The sequence below is a fragment of the Somniosus microcephalus genome, chromosome 8, assembly GCF_052327205.1.
Source record: "Somniosus microcephalus isolate GS21.2 chromosome 8, FLI_Smic_1.0, whole genome shotgun sequence".
Lineage (NCBI taxonomy): Eukaryota > Metazoa > Chordata > Chondrichthyes > Squaliformes > Somniosidae > Somniosus > Somniosus microcephalus.
In genome coordinates this window covers 194,990,000-195,003,630 of record NC_140994.1, presented here as the reverse complement: position 1 = coordinate 195,003,630, position 13,631 = coordinate 194,990,000, and the positions used below count along the sequence as shown (strand labels likewise).

The 13,631-nt window shown below is 42.0% G+C and overlaps 1 protein-coding gene across 5 annotated transcripts in view; it reads right to left on the bottom strand.

The window, feature by feature from the left end:
* Positions 1-13,631, bottom strand: part of rufy1 (RUN and FYVE domain containing 1) — a 67,372-nt gene that overhangs the window by 43,794 nt on the left and 9,947 nt on the right. For all 5 annotated transcript variants that reach the window (XM_085995490.1, XM_085995487.1, XM_085995489.1 and 2 more), the window contains exons 5-9: positions 13,294-13,417; positions 9,256-9,320; positions 7,770-7,835; positions 7,388-7,457; positions 7,177-7,278 (exon numbers count right to left, since the gene is read on the bottom strand). In XM_085995490.1, coding sequence (XP_085851616.1) covers positions 7,177-7,278; positions 7,388-7,457; positions 7,770-7,835; positions 9,256-9,320; positions 13,294-13,417 — 427 coding nt within the window. The remainder of the gene's footprint in view (positions 1-7,176; positions 7,279-7,387; positions 7,458-7,769; positions 7,836-9,255; positions 9,321-13,293; positions 13,418-13,631) is intronic.

Genomic DNA, 13,631 nt, shown 5'->3' with positions numbered 1-13,631 from the left:
TTATGTCCTCTAGTTCTGTTCTCACCCGCCAAGGGAAACATTCCTTCTGCATCCAGTCTGTCTAGACCTGTCAGAATTTTATACACTTCTATGAGGTCCCCTCTCAATCTTCTAAACTCCAGTGTGTACATCCCTAAACTACATAGTCTCTCCTCATAGGTCATTCCCGCCATTCCTGGTATATCGCCGCTGCACCCCCTCCATGGCAAGAACATCCTTCCTCAGATGAGGCGACCAAAACTGTACACAGTACTCGAGGTGTGGTCTCACCAGTGCCCTGTACAGCTGCAGCAAGGTATCCCTGTTCCTGTATTCTAACCCTTTTGCTATGAAGGCCAGCATACCGTTTGCCTTCTTGACCGCCTGTTGCACCTGCATGCTCGCCTTCAGTGACTGGTGTACAAGAACACCCAGGTCTCTCTGTACTTCCCCCTCTCCCAATCTATTGCCATTTAAATAATAATTTGCCCTCCCGTTCCTGCACCCAAGGTGGATAACTTCGCACTTGTCCACATTATAGTGCATCTGCCATTTATCCGCCCAATCGCCCAGTCTGTCCAAATCGCTCTGGAGCTTCCTGGTCTCTTCCTCTGAGCCCACCCCCCCTCCTAGTTTAGTGTCGTCTGCAAATTTGGAAATGCTGCATCCGACTCCCTGATCCAGGTCATTAATGTAAATTGTGAACAGCTGGGGGCCCAGGACAGATCCCTGTGGTACCCCACTTGTTACTGCCTGCCATTCAGAAAATGAGCCGTTTATTCCAACTCTCTGTTTTCTATCTGACAGCCAGTTCCCTATCCACGCCAAAACTTTCCCCTTTATCCCATGAGCCTCAATTTTCCATGCTAATCTTTTATGTGGGACCTTATTGAAGGCCTTTTGGAAGTCCAGGTACACCACATCTACTGGCTCTCCCCCATCTATTCTACCAGTTACTCCCTCAAAAAATTCCAATAGATTAGTCAAGCACGATTTACCCTTTGTAAATCCATGTTGACTCTGTCCTATCCTGTCCCCATTTGCTAAGTGCTCCGCTATTTCATCCTTAATGATGGACTCCAGCATTTTGCCCACAACTGATGTAAGGCTTACAGGTCTGTAATTACCTGCTTTTTCCCTACCCCCCTTTTTGAATAGTGGGGTAACGTTAGCTACCCTCCAATCCATCGGCACTGTTCCCGAGTCTAATGAATTCTGAAAAATCATCCTTAGTGCATCCGCTATCTCTAGGGCCACCTCCTTCAGTACCCTAGGATGCATGTTATCAGGCCCTGGGGATTTGTCCACCTTCAATCCCTTTAGCTTCCTTAACACCATATCCTTAGAGATATTGATTTGCGTCAGTTCCTCCTTTGCCAATGTCCCTATTTTTCCCGATATCCCAGGGAGGTTTTTTGTGTCTTCCTTCGTAAAGACTGACCCAAAGTATGCATTTAGTTGATCTGCCATTTCCTTATTTCCCATTATATATTCCCCCGTATCTGACTGAGTGGAGCATAAACACTGGCATAGACTGGTTGGGCCGAATGGCCTGTTTCAGTGCTGTATATCCGCTGTAATCCTATATAAGTAGTCCAACCCGAGTGTGGGTTCCTGAGGGGAGTCAGGGGATAGTCCTTGTGCCAAGCAGCCAGCCTCTCACTTGCTGTGCAGGAGCAAAGATTGGCAGGTATAGAGGATTGGCACAATATAAAAGTGTTGTGGCGGCTGCCAGGAAGATGGGCACAGACCTGCACGATGCACTGCTGGTAATCTCACAGTAGTTACACCCAGGTCCCTCTGAACACCAACATTTCCCAATCTCTCACCATTTAAAAAATACTGCTTTTCTATTTTTCCTACCAAAGTGGATAACTTCACATTTCTCCTCATTATATTCCATTTGCCATGTCCTTGCCCACTCACTTAGCCTGTCTATATCCCCTTGAAGCCTCCCTGCATCCTCACAACTTACATTCCCACCCAGCTTTGAATCATCAGCAAACTTGGATATATTACATTTGGTCCCCTCATCCAAATCATTGATATTTATTGTGAATAGCTGAGGCCCAAGCACTGATCCTTGCGGTACCCCACTAGTTACAGCCTGCCAACCCGAAAATTACCCGTTTATTCCTACTCTGTTTTCTGTCCATTAACCAATCCTCAATCCATGCTAGTATATTACCCCCATCACACAAGCCCTAATTTTGTTTAATAACCTCTTGAGGCACCTTATCGAATGCCTTCTGAAAATCCAAATACACCACATCCACTTGTTCCCCCTTATCTATTCTGCTAGTTACAACCTTAAAATACTCTAATAGATTTGTCAATCACAATTTCCCTTTCATAAATCCATGTTGACTCTGCCCAATCCTATTATTTTCCAAATGCCCTGTTACCACCTCCTTAACAGATTCTAACATTTTCCCTACTACCGATGTCAGGCTAATTAGTCTGTAGTTCCCCGTTTTCTCTCTCCCTCCTTTCTTAAATAGTGGGGTTACATTTGCTTCCTTCCCATCCATGGGAACTGTTCCAGAACCTCTGGAATTTTAGAAAACCACAACCAATGCATCCACTATCTATATAGCCACCTCTTTCAAAACCCTAGGATGTAGGCCATCAGGCCCAGGAGATTTATCAGCTTTCAGTCCCATTAATTTCTCCAGTACTTTTTTTTTTTTTTTTTTTACTAATACTAGTTTCTTTCAGTTCCTCGTTCTCGCTAGAGCCTTAGTTCTCCACTATTTTTGGGAAGTTTGTTGTGTCTTCTTCCGTGAAGACAGACACAAAGGGCTGAATTTTGTGAATGGAGGAAAGTTGGAGGTGGGACTGCCGCTTGTCGTGTCAATGTCCTGCCTCCATCCTCGCCTGACCAGAGGTATTTTCCCCTGATTGAGCTTGTTAAGCCCACCCTGGGGGCTCAACAGGCCAATTAGGGAAGAAGTCACTGACGCGCTCTGTCGGACGTGCTGTCAAGACTTCTTGAAAGAACAAATGACAGCGTTTGACAGCTCTGTGAAGCTGTCAAACACTGACATTCTCTTTAGTTTGATGAGTCTTTGAGGTGAGGACTCATCAAACATTGCAAATTTGTAAATTTCAGATGTCTGATGGATCGGAGGGTCCATCAGCCGGATGTCGGCTCTCCCAATCCTCCGCAGCTAAAGGCTATGGAAGGAAAACAAGGTAAGTGAACACTTTTTTTTTTTTTTTTTTTAAACTCACTCACCATGCATACTTGCCACTCCACACTTGCACCCATCACTCACCTCTACATCTTACTTCCAGGTGCCTCCGACCACCTCCACGTCTCCTCCAACCCGGCGGGGTTCTCAGAGGTCGGGAAGCCTTCCCCCATGACGGTAAAATGGCACTAATCCTTTTTTCTGCTAACAGGCAGTTAAAAGGATTAAATGCCTTTCCTGCCTCCAGGAGATGGGACCCGAAGCTGCACATCTTCCCGCCTCCTGGCAAATGAGCACGGAGGCAGGATGGGGACGGGTTTGCCATCCGCCCCCAATTTCTCAGTTTACCAGCTGTCCCACCTCCACGCCCGCGTCCTCAGGGCTTGGAAAAAAAAAAGCCGAGTATTTGTTTAATTTCTCTGTCATTTCCTTATTCCCCATTATAACCTCCTGTCTCAGCCTGTAAGGGACCCACATTTACTTTCACTAATCTTTTCCTTTTTACATACCTATAGAAGCTTTTACTGTCTGTTTTTACATCTCTTGCTAGTTTACTCTCATTCTATTGTCTCTTCCTTTGTCAATTTCTTGGTTCTCCTTTGCAGAATTCTAAAATCCTCAGGCTTACTATTTTTGGCAACATTATAAGCTTCTTCCTTTGATCTAATACTATCTTTAACTTCGTTAGCCCCGGTTGGACCACTTTTCCTGTGGGGTTTTTGTGCCTTAAAAAGGAATGTATATTTGTTGCAAATTATGTATTAATTCTTTAAATGCTGGCCATTGATTGTCTACTGTCTACCGTCATACCTTTTAATATGTAGTTTCCCAATCTACCGTAGCCAACTCGCTCCTCATACCTACGTGGTTTGCTTGGTTTAGATTGAAGACCCTAGTTTCGGATTTAACTAAATCACTTTCAAACTGAATATAAAATTCTATCATATTATGGTCACTCTTCCCTAAAGACCCCTTTACTACAAGGTTATTAATTAACCCTCTCATTGCACAATACTAGATCTAAAATAGCCTGTTCTAGTTGGTTACTCAACATACTGATCTAGAAAACTATCTTGCATACATTCCATGAATTTGTCCTCCACACTATTACTGCAAATTTGATTTGCCCAGTCTATATGTAGATTAAAGTCCTCCATGATCACTGTATTACCCTTGTTACATGCACTTCTAATTTCCTGATTTATACTCTGCCCTACATTACAACTACTGTTTGGCAGCCTATAAACTCCCACCAATGTTTTCTGCCCCTTGCTGTTTCTTGGCGCCACCCAAACTGATTCTACTTCTTGATTTTTGGAGCCAAGATCCTCTTTCTACTGTCTTTATCCCATCCTTTATTAGGGCTACCCCCCCCCCTCCTTTTCCATTTGGCCTATCTCTTCTAAAAGTTAAGTATCCTGGAATATTTAGTTCCCAACCTTGGCCACGTTGCAACCACGTCTGTTATGGCTATTCGATCAAACTTGTTCATTTCTATCTGCGCTATTAATTCATCTATTTTGTTGTGAATGCTACACGCATTTCAGATATAATGCCTTTCGCTTTGATTTATTTCTAATTTTCCCTGAGATCACCGATGCCTTATTACCTTTGTTACTCTCTGTCCCTTCCTGACCCACTCTGCTCATTTTTACCCAAAACTCTACTCTGCTCTAAAGCCCCGGCATTTCTTTCGCCGCTTTTAAATTTACTCTTTCCTGAATCCTCCCAACACCCCCCCCCCCCCCCCCCTTTCATTAGTTTAAAGCCCTGTTTACTGCCCTAGTTATTTGGTTTGCCAAGACACTGGTCCCAGCTCAATTTAAGTGGAGCCCGTCCCAACGGAACAGCTCCCTCTTTCCCCAGTACTTGTGCCAGTGCCCCATGAACCGAAACCCCTTCCTCCACCACTGAGCCACGCATTTAAACCTCTAATCTGTTTGTCCCCATGCCAATTTGCACATGGCTCAGGTAACAATCCAGAGATCATCACCTTTGAGGTTCTGCTTTTTAATTTGGATCCGAGCACCTCAAACTCTTCTCAGCAGAACCTCCTTCCTAGTTCTACCTATGTCGTTGATTTCTATGTGGACCACGACAACTGGATCCTCCCACTCCAAGTTCTTCTCCAGCTGCGAGATGTCTTTAACCCTGGCAGGCAACACAACCTTCGGAACTCCCTGTCATGGCTGCAGAGAACAGCATCTATCCCCTGCCTATACTGTCCCCTACCACAACTACATTCCCTTTCACTCCCCCCACTTGAATGGCCTCCTGCACCATGGTGCAGTGGTCAGCTTGCTCATCCACCTTGCAGGCTTTTCCCTCATCCACAGGCAGCAAGAACCTCATACCTGTTGGACAAAGGCAAAGGCCGAGGCTCCTCCAGCACTGCACCTGGGGTCCCCTTACCTGCCTGAGTTGCAGTCACACCCTCCTGTCTCTGGCCACTAACCAGACCTGTACCACTACCTAATCTAAGGGGTGTGACTGCCTCCTGGATCAAAGTGTCCTGGTAACTCTCCCCATCCCCGATGCCCCGCAATTTCTGCACCTCAGACTCCAGCACGGTGGCATAGTGGTTAGCACTGTTGCCTCACAGCGCCAGGGACCCGGGTTCAAATCCGGCCTCGGGTGACTGTGTGGAGTTTGCACATTCTCCCCGTGTTTGCGTGGGTTTTCTCCGGGTGCTCCGGTTTCCTCCCACAGTCCAAAGATGTGCAGGTTAGGTTGATTGGCCATGATAAAAATTGACCCCTAGTGTTAGGGGGGATTAAATACGTGGGGTTACGGGGATAGGGCTTGGGTGGGATGGCTGTCGGTGTAGGGACCGGGTGCTAGGGTTTGGATGATCAGCCAGGATCTCGTTGAATGGCGGAGCAGGCTCGAAGGGCCGAATGGCCTACTCCTGCTCCTATCTTCTATGTTTCTATGTTTGAGCTGAAGTTTCTCAAGATGCAGACACTTACTGCAAACGTGGTTGTCCGGGATCACAATGCTCTCCACAAACAAACACTCACATGCTGCAGTTGCAGCACAGCACCTGCACTGCCATCCCTATATGACCTGGTTTTATTTAATTAAATTTGTATTTAGGTAACTTAGTTTACAGTGTCGTTTCTTCACTACTTACTTGATCTAGCTTAAGTTAAGGGCACTGAAATTAAATATCTACCTGTAACACACAGGCAAAAAGCAGCAACTCCTTCCCTCTCTTCTCTGTTCCAAGGAAACAGTACTAACTTTTCCAACCTCTCCTCATAACTGAAGTCCCTCATTCCTTGTAACATCCTGGTAAACCTAATACAATAGCAAAATACTGCAGATACTGGAAATCTGAAACAACAGAAAATGCTGGAAACACTCAGCAGGTCAGGCAGCAATCCATGGAGAGAGAGAAACAGAGTTAACGTTTCAGGTCCGTGACCCTTTGTCAGACTGGAAAAAGTCAGAGAGGCAACAGGTTTTAAGCAGGTGCAGAGGCAGGGAAAGGGGGAGGGGAGGAAAGAACAAAAGGGACGGTGTGTGATAGGGTGGAAGGCAGGAGCGGTTAAATGTTGCAAATAGGGATGGCAGAATCATCAACACCTGCCGGCTGGAAAAATTGGGGCAGAGGTTATAGTCTGAAATTGTTGAACTCAATGTTGAGTCCAGAAAGCTGTAAAGTGCCTAATCAAAAAATAAGGTGCTGTTCCTCGAGCTTATGTTGAGCTTTGTTGAAACAGTGCAAGAGGCCGAGAACAGAGAGGTCAGAGTGGGAGTGGAGCAGAGAATTAAAGTGACAGGCGACTGGAAGCTCGGGGTCAATCTTACAGACTGACCAAATCCATGCCGGCTCTCCTTGATTAACCTATGCCTTTCCAGATGAAAGTTTATTTTGTCTGACAAGAAAAAAAAAGTGTAACTTTTGTGTTACCACATATATTCCTTCTACAGCAGATATGGGCTAGTGGAAGCCAGTTTAGTTTATCTCGGAATATTAAATTAGCCCTTTTGATCCAACCTCTACTCGACGTTCACTTGTTTCAAGGATCGATGAATTTTCTTGCTTTAGTTGATCCTGTTCCTCCTGAAGTGACTGAATTCGGTCATTTGCTGCTGTAAGCTGCAAGCGTATCAAAGTAAGCATAGAATCAGATCACAGGCTTGAAATAAAAATATTTTCAAATGGCACTCCAAGAAAACCAGGAAAAGGCCTGGTCACTATTATTCACCTCTTCCATTAGTTTTGCATTAGTCTTTTCCAATGAATCCAGTTTTGCCTGCAGATCAGAAACTGTACCACTGTTGAGCAGAAATAGATTCAGTTGAATGTTATAGTTAATGCAAGACATTAACATATTCAGATTAAGTCATCAGGACAAGATACATCATGATGGTTACATCAGTCACTAACAAGTGTTATTGCAATACACTAACTAAAACACATCACCCAAGACCAACACGGATCACATTCAAGTTTTTTTTTTTTTTTTTTTTTTAAATAAAAGAAAATACTGTGAGTACTTATGGCATGAGATTAAAAAAATAAAAATAAAAAAATAATTTGATGTACACAGGACATGAAGACAAGAACAAAGATTTTTGGTGGTTTACCTTAAGTGTCGGTTGAGTTCCTCCACATAATGTTTCTGGTCCAGGATTTTAGTGATTTCAGCATCCCTGAAGGTCAAGAAATAGGAATCAATAGTAGACTATTGATTTTTGAACATCTCCAAGTCAATCTGAACTCTTGAATGCAGACTCAACTTGAATGGCTCACAAGAACAATTATGTTCCCAGATATAACACATACAGGAAACTTTTGATTTACCAGCATCTAAATAACCGGAAATCTCGGTTAAGCGGCAAAATTCAGGAGTAGGTTCAGGTAAGTTTTATTACTTGCCTTCCTCGATCTGTTGCTGTGCAAGGGTGTGGCTGCAGCTGTTGCTAAGCTACAGAGACGCTTGGAACTTGTGGCCATTGTTCTGAACCGGTTGCTAAGCAACAGGGTTTGTTGCTTTATACGGAGCGCTCAGCTTCGTATCTTTTACTATGGCTTTCGGTTATCCGGAATTTTTGATGAACCGGCACCACATCGGTCCCGGATAAAAAAAAGTTTCCTGTACTATGTCTATGGACACCTTTCATTGCAGCTTTTCATATGGGGACAAAAATGTGGAAAATGTATCCAATGATTCAGTTTCTCCCCTCGACTAAGGCAGGAAATATCACACAAGTTTCTAGCCATCAGAGGATTCCTCCTCTTTTCCCTCCTCCACTCTCCATAAAGATAAATCTGCTCTTAAGTTCAAATTCAGAATGAAGACATCTACCAGAAATAAGTTCTTACAAGTCCCGTTTCCAAACAGAGAAATATACTAAGCTTCTCCCGTTTTCAGCAGTTTATTTTTCATCCTGTTCAAAGTTATTTTTCTCTCCATAAGGTTCCCCTCCTGCTCATGATCTGTTCCACAATCAAGAAACTAGAGAGGCAACCAGTTCTCAAGTTTGAGAATGATGCTCCAAGATGTTTGGAACACCGCTAATTGATTCACAGATTTTCTGTTGCTGGAGGAGAAAATCATAAAAACCCAGTCAAACCAGGTGATTCTTAAAACACACAGGCAGTCTTTTGTGGAACCCTACCCCAGTAAAGGGAATCAATTCCTTCAGGAGGAGATGATGAGGGAAGGGGAGAAAAATTATAAAGAAAAATCTTTTAGCCACACTTGATAGCACACAGACCAGTCACACTAGAAGTGACTCGGTTATTAACTCATGCTAGATAAAATATACCAATTCTAGAAAGAAAACAACAAAAAAGTTAAACTGAGCTAGCCAAGTCTGTATTGTTAAATGGTATTTTACAGCACAATGGAAATGTTGCTCTTGGAATGGCCCCAGATGTAATATTACAGAAACAGCTTGCTGGAGAATAATTTTAATTTGGTATAAAATAAACTAGCCCTATTTAAAGCAAATGGTTAATATGCAAAAATGTAAAGGTATGCAAGGGGAGGCACCTTTATCACTGTTAAAAGTACAACAAAAACACCAATTTTAAAAAGTTCACATACAAGTGGATTTGACTACTCACTGTTTGCTGTCAGCACTGTTCTGAGCTCCATCTTTCAAGTACAGCGAGAAGTCAATCACTCCAACCTAAAAGTCATGAAGAAATTTATCAGAACAAACTTCATCCGAGGCAAAAACTGAATTGGGTTCATCAGTACTTTCTTTTCAAAATCCAAAGAATACTTTTGGCCTGGCAACTCAAATATTTACAATTAACCAGGACACTTAGAGGTACCATATATACTGTTCACAAGGTACCCACATACAAGGCAACACCCAAAATCCCATACACAAAAAAATCTGACTCTTAAACTGAGGGTTACTATTACAAAACCTCTAATTTGCATCCCATCAACTGGCATCCACAAAAATTCCTTCTCATTTCTACCAGTGCATCCGTGCTCCTCCAATGCCAGATTTCAGTCCCACCACTTGTTGATTTGAAACGTCCTTTCCCTACTGGGCTATCTCCAATTTTAAAAATCAGAACTAGGAGTTGAGGCAAAGTTGCCATCTAAAATATCACTGCTAGAAGAGTGGAGTGAAATGGAGCAACAGCAATAGTAAATAGATTACACATATGCTGCTGCAGAAAATCTTTTGGGTGTGAACGCTTTATCAGAACTGAAAATTGGAAGTTTTGAACAAACGCTGAACATTAATCCATCTCTTCTCTTCACAGATGCCGACAGACCGGTTGTGCACTTAGCAGCGTCCTCTGGTTTTATTTCAGATTTTTTTTTTTTTTTTAAATGAAAGTGTACATTAAACATGTATATTCTAATGGAAGGAACAGGTGAAGTTACTTGAACAGGTTGTAATTTGATGAATGGTCTACACTTGCAATGTTCTCTACAGATACTGACTGGCAAGTGTTTCCATTTTTTTTTGTTTCTAATTTAACTTCTCCATATAGAATCAAATTTGAATTTTACAATTAATTGTTAGGGCTGCTTCAAACAGTAATTTGTTAAATTAGGCAATTCATCCAAGCCGACTTCAGCCAAATTGTTAAGCAAATATATTCAAATTGTTAAGCAAATGTATTCAAAGTGGGCAAAAAATAGGAAGGGAGAAGTTTCACATGGCCTTTGTAAAAGCTCAGGTTGACAATTTACCAACTTTTTCGCCTACAGATTAGGTGAAGTTTACAATCCAGCTCCTACTTGGGTTAAATAAAGCTGGTCTGATTCTGTAATCTACTGCTTCCCAGTGCTGGCTGTTAATTTTTACTCCGTTATATGAAATGGACACACACATCCTCCCCTACCTTCTAGAAAATTAAGAGTCAAGAACCACAGCTTCCTTCTGTTTATTTGGGAAATTCAGACTCAAGATAATTTCTTCAGCGCCATTGGATCTCCACCCAATAATCTACTGCCACAGCTGTTCTTAGTTAGATGATTTTCTTCCACACGCCCAGTGAAAGTCCCATGAATGACCCAACAGAACTGGTTCATTCAATAATATCAAGTAAATTGACAGTTTTTCCAAAAAGTCCATCTATTTGTGTGATCAGGAGTGGCATCATTAAAGTTGCCATTATGACACACAACTGTTATGTAGCTTCTCAGAAAAGCAGCCAGTGACCTACTGGGCATCAATCCCAAATATACCCACACATGCATAGCATTTTGGGAGGGTACAGTTACAGGCCCAAACCTGGAGGATATAACTTACAGTAACAGGGAAAATGGGCCAAGAATTCTAACCTTTTTACAGGATTTTTTTTTGCAAAGTTATTAACTGCAAGAGTGGATGGAGAGAAGCTACAATTTAAGCTTTATACATTTAACCTTTCCCAAAAAGGGAGGGTACCGAAACCGTCTAGAAACAAAATATTAATGGCTCCCTATTAACATTTATCAAATATTGTAGACAAAGTTCTTCCAATGACTGATTTGGTAAAACCCACATGCAGCAGAGGCATATAAATTGCAAGAACCAAGGTTTAATTCTTGGTCTATGCTACATTTGTTGATCTGAGCCATGTCACCAGTACAGACACAACTACCTCAGTGCTCCAGGCTAGGGAGGGGTGAAACAAAGTGTCCTGCTTCTGATCATTATTCAATCACAATCCAAAGTAATTTCTGCATCAAAAATCTGAATTAAGCAACACGTGAGAATTTAGTGTTCAAAAAATTGAAATAGATCAGACTAAAATATCCATGAGATGCTAAAATTGGCCATAGCACCCTGGGTTAGGGAGAGCAAGAAAAAAAAAAGGGGCCATGGTTCCCACTTCTTAGTTTTGAGGTTCCACTGCTGGAAGTGTAGTGTGTGGATGTTGAGTTAGGCCAATCTCTGGTCTGTGTCAAGTTAGCTGATCTCAGGGACACTACAGTGGGCCACAGAGCACCTGTGTTAGGGAAGAAAATAAGTCAGGGCTTCCACTCTGGCTGCTATGTAGAAACACATGCAGGAAGGGCACACATGTGGACGCCAGTGAAGCCAAATCATGCTTAGCTTTGATGCCGCCCACAAACAAATAATCATGCCAACACTTACCGTCCAAGTTCACACATGACAAATCGTCAATTAAATGAAGAACTGAAGCAATGATTTCAGCAAAGGAATGGAATGAATTGGCAGAAGGGGGTGAGGGAAAGAGAGGAGGATAAATAACTTCATCCCCTCATTTGTATTAAGTTTCTCTGTACATAAGCTTTTTCAATCTCCAATGGTTTTGTATGCTAAAAACACAGCAATTGCTTCCAGATCAATACTTACATAGCCTCATGTGAAACAGATAAAAGGAATAATGATATTGTATTATATAGGATATTTATGCTTACTTCCAGGATATTCAGTTTGCAATAACAAGTATTTTTGCATATTTACCCTTATTCTGTAACCTATTATGTTCATCTGAAATTGCGGTCGGAGGCTTCCCGCAGGGAAATGCCTCCGATCCACAAATAAAATGATAGCGTACCTGCTTGTCCGGGAGGTACAGAGACTCACGGTCCTGGGCCTCTGGGTACCCATGGTTAGAGGCCCATGTATCCCAGGGACACACGCGATTCACAAGCATCCCTGGGATCACATGGGCCAACCCAACCAATGAACGAAGGGAAACACCATTCATAAATTATGGGGATTCCGTATGTATGGAAACCCCATAAGCATGAATGGGAATACCTCAAAATACATCTGCACATCAAATACAAAAAATTACATTTAAAAATTTAAAATGCCATTTAATTAAATATTTAAACAAATTTAAAGGGGCTAAAAATAAACTCCTTAGTATACAGGTTTTTTTAATGTATAAATGACTGAATTTATGATTTTTTAAAAACTCATACGTCTGGTAAGGCCTGCTTTTACTAGTGTAAGAATTTCACAGGCATTCGCTGGGCAGAAGTTGGACAAATAGCCCAACTCTCCGCCCGCGGATGCCCTTTTCCTAGGGATGCGGCTGATCTGTCAAGAGGATTCCTGACAGATCGCAAGTTCCTGGTTTTCGCGCGACCAGGAACTTGGGCGGCACGTGCGCGCCTGTAGGGGCTGCAAATTACGGCCCCAATAGTTTTAACACTCAAATTAAAAACAAACATGCAATTGAATCCCCCATCTCAGAATCTCACTAATAATTTATATCAGGCATGTTCATCAATCTCATTTAAATGGCTAGTAAGCTTCAAGTTAAAGATGCTGATAGCACAAATATAAAATACATAATTCTCTACTAAAACCCCTATATTTTTCACATTCCTAATGTTTTAAAAAGGGGTATTTAAAAAAACATTTTAAAAAGATAGTAAGCTACTTCCTTAAGGGGTAAGTGATCAGATAATCACCAGTGACCACTGCTAATTGCCATGTTTTATGGGAGCAAGCACCTATGGGTCTAATGACCTTCTCTTGTCCTGGATAAATAAAAAGTATGCTGGTGGCAAGGCTTTGAGGCAGAATCCTTCAAAATAATCAGATGAATAAACTCTTCATAAAGCAGCTACTCATGAATTGTTTAAAATACAGTATGCACACTCCAGAATATTTCTGCAACATTAACAATTCCTCTTGAAAACTAGGATACCATATCAAATATTACCTGAGAATCTAAATCTTCTCCTTTTAAACAAAGATTTGCATCGATAACTGTAAGGCCCACCAGTAGACCAACAATAACTGCTCCCTCATCATGCATCATCAGTGCATTTGGATCATAGAATTCACTATATTGAAAGAATACTTCAATTAATTCACACAAAGCACATATTTAAAACTTGAAAAAATTTAACATACAACTAGCAGCCATTTTATTACTAAATAGTATTAACAAGCCAAAAGAGAGGCAATATCTGTTCTTTACAAAAAGAAACAAAGTTGTTAGCTTACAGCTTCTATTTCACTGAGGAAACACCACAGTTGTATCCATGCACCACTAAA